We start from the raw sequence: 6652 nt of genomic DNA on the forward strand, positions 1-6652 counted from the left end.
ATATATATATATATAATATGAAACCACAGAGCATCTGTTTCACTAGAGGAACCTCTGTGAGCAGGGTTCTCTGAGCCGTCTTTTAAAACTGAATGGAGCTCAATTCACTTTGGTGTCACTCAATTTAAGAGGCATTCATAAAAGTAAAGTCACGATTCAAAAATAATGTATTTAATTTATCCTGGTTTCCAGTCATTAAGAGAGGTCAGAGGTCACAGTTGGACAATAGAAGTTCAGTATCTTTCAGGCCACTTTGTATCGAATTCAAAAGGCTTTGATCTGTGTTACCCAGGGGAGGACTGGTCTCCCACTCAGACTGTCTTCATAACATAGTGCAACAAAAGAATTTCCTAAGAATTATTAACTGTATACTGGCGCCAATTTCAGATTAAACCCAACTCTGTTGATTTTTACACATCAAAGTCTGGTTAGTGAGCTTCCCAAGGCCCCTGTAGTCTGTTACTCATCTGTGCTTGAGGCCACTAGCACAACACAACTGAGTCCATGACCAAACTGCCTTGGGCAAGTTGCAGTGTGGGTGACGTAGGTGCCAGAAAGAAGAATGTGTGGAATAGAAAAACGCGATGGCTCCAGTTCTTTCTATCGGATAAAATGCACTGCTAACAGCTGCTTTTCTCCTGCAGTTCTGGAAAGAGGTGGTGGAGGACGCTGAAGTAAGGGAGCTGATCTGGGACAAAAGCAGCCCAGCACAAGGTAAACACACTTGATGTAAAAGCCACAGAAAGCAATAAAAGGGTACACTCCTGTGTGCTCCCACGGTAGATTTATTGACACCTTAAATGCTGTGACATGCTCGAGTGTTCAGACTTTGTTTACTGTGACTTCCTTTTCCGTTTTTCTTGTGTAATACCTGTGAGTTGTGCTTTGTGTTTTTAACCCCCTCTCCTTGGAACTATTCCCCACCTTACTCTTAAGTATTTCACACCCCCTTTACAAAAGGTTTTTAATAAGTAAAAGCAAAGATTACATGGAATAAAACAAGACTGAATAAATGAGGCACACAAATCATGGTACAAGTTTAGGAAGCTCAAGTTCTTAAATGTCAACACAAAGCAGTACACTATTTTAGAAACAGAATTATGTTATTTTTTCTTGATGCACGTGATCTTGAAAGTTGAATTTCTGTCGCCTGCTCAACTGTGTGTGTTCACACCCTCATCTGGCACGGAGCTCTAAATTGTTCCTGCTCTGTTCTCTTTGCAGATGGTACGTCGTGTGAGGAGCGCTGGCAGAGCCTCTTCCACCCGCCGCGGAACCCGGGTATCAGTGACATGGAGGCCCAGCGGGTTCTGCAGATTGCCGTTATCCTGCGAAACCTCTCCTTCGAGGAGGCCAACGTCAAGCTGCTGGCGGCCAACCGAACGTGCCTGCGCTTCCTTTTGCTCTGTGCCCACTGTAACCTCATCTCACTCCGACAGCTTGGACTTGACACGTTGGGCAACGTGGCGGCCGAGGTTGGTCGGCTGCTCCTGTTTGGGTTCAGTTTGGGTTTGGCATAGTAAAAGTGTAACGAGCATGATTTCAAAAAGAGCCACCTTATTAAAAACGGATGATATGGATTTGGGTCACTTCTGTAATGTAGTAGGAGTGAAGTGTATGAGGAAGATTTGTTTCCAAATATAGGTTACTGTGACACAGTAAACTGTCTTCTCTTAGCCATCATCTCTACTCCAACAGTCTGCAACTGTGTAGTACACTACTCAGCGCAGTGGTCTGAACAGATTTAATTGACCAGTGGCCAAATCCCTCCCCTGTACAGCGATTGACCACTCATAGCATAGCAACAGTAACTATGCAAAGGCAGGTCTTTCAAGCTTTGGATTTCTCCACATATTGAAGTGAAATGCATAAGGCTGTAGTACAAGCAGTGCTCTGTGTTTGAGAAGTTTAGAGGGTGGTGTCTTTCTAAAATAGTTTTTTATAGCTTTATCTAAAACAAAAACACGGGAAAAGGGTGAAAAATGAATTAAACTGTGTATTCATCTGTTCCAATGTAAACAGCAAACACTAGCATGTCTGTCATTAACCAACTGCAGTACTTTTAGTTTGTGGGGTTATGGTTTTATACTTTAAAAATAAAAGAAGAAAAGCCCTGTTTTGGACTGTGTCGTATTACGTCGACACATTAAAAAGAGAGTATTCAACCAATCCATTGGGAGCTAACTATTAGCTTAATTAACTGCTGTAGTTGACCAAATCTGCCAGTGACATTTCAGCAGGCAAAGCCAACAGTAGTGTACTGGAAAGACTTTAAAAGTTCAATGTGCCTCTGTTATTGTAAAGTGCATGTGGTGAGCCTGAACAGAAAGCTGCACAAAGCCACAGTAACTAAGGGAGGCAGGGTTGAAGCAGGTATTCTTGTTAAGCTGTTTAGGTAGCTAATTAAGCAAACAGCTGATGTTGGTATGAAAATGTAATATTACTAGCCACAGCTAACTCATGGCTTTTACATTTTGCGCATCAGATGTGTTGACAATTACATTATGGCTAGCTCACAAGCTTACATTATCTTCTTCTGAATGTATAATGTGATGATTAGTTCCTGCTTGGTTCATTAAGAATAGGGCTGGGATATGTTTATAAATACTATCAGCTGTAGCTACAGTTTCCTAAGAAATAAGGACAATGTCTGCCAGATGGTGTGTTGTCACTTCCAAGCAGTCTGTTTTTCAGAATAATCTTTACATATTAATTTCACCAAGGTGATTTATCGTATACATTAAACTTCTGGTCTGTAGAAAATGTAGAAAAAGTCTTGAATGTAGAAATGAAAACGTTGGTGAAACAGTGGCTGACTATTAAGTCACGGTGAATACATTACATGGGCTTGCTTCAATTTTAATATCGCATTTATTGCCATGAGATGCATGTAGATGAGCCCTCTTCTATTTTTAGAAACTGTATGCATAGGGTCCCTGATAGAATCGGTTAAGCCCTTGATGCCATTAATTGGATGGCTGGGTTTAGGACACATACCACATTCTTCAGATACGATCCTGCACAGCCGTGTATTATCTGTTAATGTCAATAATATGAATACTACTAGAACTTCCTTTTTGGTTGCTTATACGTTGTGACCAAGAACACAAATCGTTAATGTCCTGATGGAATTACTGTGTTTTGGCTTTTGGGCGACTTGCTGCTTTTAAATATAGTAACCAGCAGTGGTTTGGTTTGGATCAGTGCAGTTATAGAAGTTGCTGTGTGTCTCGTTGTTACAGGCGTTTAAATCAGAGAAGGAGGTTTTAATATCTTTAATGAATGCCGGATGGGGGGGATCGTTGAATAAATCTTGTCTGATTTCTTGTAGCTCCAGCTGGATCCTGTTGACTTTCGGACAACTCATCTGATCTTTCACACCATCACCAAATGCTTGATGTCCAGGGACAGGTTTCTCAAAATGAGAGGTGAGATTTTCCTGGCGACCCTAGTGGACAAAAGCGGTAGCATTTCTACCACCTTATTTCATTGATTTCGAGGGGAATCCTCTAACCTGGTGGTCAGGCATTAAGAATAATTATAGAAATGGTCTTTTTTTATGTAGGCCATGTAGAGGCAGCAATATTGAATGGACTGTTTTAATTGGAGGATTAAGTTAAATATGTTTTTCAATGTGTCCTTTTAGCCATGGAAATCCTGGGCAACCTCAGCAAGGCTGAGGACAACGGCGTGCTGATCTGCGAGTATGTGGACCAGGACTCTTACAGGGAGGTAACGATGCTCCTCACCCTGCCAGACCTCATGCTCCTCATGGCCTCCTTGGAGGTGCTGTACCTGCTGGCTCAGCTCGGAGAGGTTCCCTGCAGCAAGATCGCCTCCGTCGACCATAGCATAGGTATGAATCCTCAGCTAACATTCACTTTTGTTTTTTATTAAACATACCGTGGCAGTTAACTTGGCTTGACTTTTTTTTTTTTAATTTTCCTTCATTCCAGTTTCCTCTACTTAATAAGTGAATCCAGAGCTTGAAATCTAATGTCACATGGGCTTAGTAGAGTTTTGGTAACTTGTCTGCCTGCCACGTTTTATCACGCTAGTCTTTCCATTCATGAATAACCTGGCTCAAATGACAATGTCTCTTTTCCTCTACCCCTGAAATCTTTATGGGTCTGGTTTGGATTTCGTTCTCACTGTAGGAATGAGACATTTCTTTGATCTGCTAAGTGGCTGAAATGCAATTACTTGTTTTCAACGAGGCCCTAATGTGCTGATCAGTATGTGTTTTTCTTCTTTCTCGTTCTCTCCGGTTAGACCTGTTAGTGCGGTTAGTGTCGGTTGACCTCCATACGTTTGGACCCGACGCCCTAACAGCGGTGCGGTTGATCGAGCATCAGGCCAACGCCGACCAGGCAGCCGAGGTTCGACCACAGCTGGTGGAGCAGGTACCTGCAGCTGTGCAGGGAGTGCCAGCACCTGGTGAGTGTCTGTACATGGCCATGGGCTGCCCGATATGGTAGAAACATCTTATTGTGTTATTTTGACAGATATTGCGATAATCATTTGCAATTAGTTCAGGAATGATTGCAAATTGCAACTTATTCGCTTCACCCTCCCTCTTCGAACGAGAAGGAGAAACTACAGTGGTTTCGAAAAACGCGATTGGCCCTATCTAGAGCCAGTGTTTGGTTTGTTCGTTCTGGTCTACTGTAGGAAACATGGTGGTCTCCTCAGAATGCAACCTGCAACGTCTGTAGATGAAATGGTTCTTTCTGAGGTAATGAAAACAAACAAAACAATTCTTCAAACATACCTATGAATATTCAATTTCTTCCAAGAAGGTCCTCCTAAATGTTACACTCTGGACCTTTTTTAAGTGAATTTCATGTGTCAACTTTGAACCCGAGGTATCGGAAATGAACAGCTGTGGAAGTTTTCTAAACCAATATGGTCTACTGGAAATCTAGAATATACTGATCTTCACCAACAGATACTAGCCTCCTCTAAAGTATTCTACTTAAGAATTATATTTTTAAACCTATACTCGTTACCCTTTTTTTTGTTTATTCTGATTTTGCTCATGGAGGTCCAGAGTTCTATGCAAGTAAAACGAAAAAGGCCATGTAAATAATACAAATGACCACCAGGTGACACACCACAGCAAATCCATGTGTGGTTGCTGTGGCATACAGAGTGAAGGTAACGTCCCACTGCTGTAAACTAGGTTAGAGCCAGATGAGGTTTTAAAGATCTGAACCAAAAATACCACAGAACAGCTTCACCACGAATAACCCACCGTGAGCTCAAATGAAAGTTTGTTTGTGCCCGACTCTGAGACTTTGTCAATTTAAATTTATTCAACACAATGAATGGAATGTATTTGATCTTTATGACTAAAAACCATGTAACCTTAAGTCTGCCCAGAGCGTTTTTGTTTGTCACTGCCAGTTTACAACTAATTCAATTACAACTGCTGACTCACCTGTTGCTGAGCCATCATTCACTACAAGTTGTTTACAAGCCCAGTTAATTTTGTACACACTGAAATAGCAGCTGATTATCAATATCATTTATTTTTATGCTGAAACATCTAGTTAAGCTGTAACATATGCTCAACAGAGGATGGCGGTTTTGATCTCTTACTATTCGCTATATTCGCAGCGTTCCATGTTTGAACCTTTTTCCTGTTCGTGGTGAAAAATGTAAGAAGTGAAAAAGCAACATTAAAACACTGAACAGTTATTGATGACATTTCTAGGAGGCAAGAAAATTAACGGATTATTTTGTTTAACTACTTTCATCTGATAAAGTAAAATGATTTGGAATCAAATGCAAAAGTAAAAGCTGCTTTCCTAACTTGCCACAGTCAGTGTGTGAATTAACAGCTGAGCTGTGGTGGGAATCTAACACACCTAACCTTGGAAGTGTCATTCCTGTGTGGTCAATGTGCTCCACTGGGCTACAAACTTATTAGCTTGCTGACATCTAGTGGACAGCCTGGGGAGTTTATTGAGTCAATGGACGAATACAACATGTTCTTCTTTTGCTTTGCAGTGCAGTCTTACTTTTTTTGTTCCTTATTTCTTTTCTTTCTTTGTGTCTTTTCAGTAACAAGGGTCCCTGTTCAGTCCACTCAACCACCACCGGGTATTGTTGAACTAGATGGGGAAAAATTTACACTGCAGTGGTAAGATAATTCATCTGTAGACGTGCATTCTGCTAACTCAATTGAAGAGAAACCCAGCTTAGATATCTTTTTGTGAAGAAAATAAATTTAGGATTGTCTCTGTACTCATCCACCCTTATGTCTGTAGCTCGTGTCTTCATTGTTTTGCTTGCGTAGTAACCACACTGTGGTTTGTTTCCCCAACAGGCTAAACGCACACTTTGAGACAAACCCTGAGGGCTCTGTGTCTCGATCAGAAATGTACTCCGAGTACCTGGCCACGTGCAATAAAATGGGACGAGGCAACATCTTGAACTCCACCGGCTTCCTCAAATGTCTGCGGTCAGTCCCGTCTCCTCTCCTGTCTGCTGCTTTTATGTTCCACCAGCACAGAGCACTGCTTGTCTGTGCCCTGACCAAGATTGTTTGTTATAAAGCGGTTACTGCCCTTTCCCTTTAAAGAGCAGCTTTAACTAAACCTAGCTGTTTTGAGTTTTATTAGTGACAGTAAACCCCCCCCCCCCCCCC

The 6652-nt window shown here is 41.6% G+C and overlaps 1 protein-coding gene across 1 annotated transcript in view; it reads left to right on the top strand.

Annotated features, from left to right (window-relative positions):
• arid2 (AT rich interactive domain 2 (ARID, RFX-like)) overlaps nucleotides 1-6652 on the top strand; it is a 30976-nt gene that overhangs the window by 17049 nt on the left and 7275 nt on the right. The window contains exons 6-12 of the mRNA XM_035678499.1: nucleotides 628-714; nucleotides 1225-1475; nucleotides 3332-3428; nucleotides 3647-3856; nucleotides 4273-4437; nucleotides 6067-6145; nucleotides 6332-6466. Of these exons, the coding sequence (XP_035534392.1) occupies nucleotides 628-714; nucleotides 1225-1475; nucleotides 3332-3428; nucleotides 3647-3856; nucleotides 4273-4437; nucleotides 6067-6145; nucleotides 6332-6466 (1024 nt within the window). The remainder of the gene's footprint in view (nucleotides 1-627; nucleotides 715-1224; nucleotides 1476-3331; nucleotides 3429-3646; nucleotides 3857-4272; nucleotides 4438-6066; nucleotides 6146-6331; nucleotides 6467-6652) is intronic.

The sequence above is a fragment of the Morone saxatilis genome, unplaced genomic scaffold (genome assembly GCF_004916995.1).
Source record: "Morone saxatilis isolate NCDOM2014 unplaced genomic scaffold, NCSU_SB_2.0 Contig10, whole genome shotgun sequence".
NCBI classification, from domain to species: Eukaryota; Metazoa; Chordata; class Actinopteri; family Moronidae; genus Morone; species Morone saxatilis.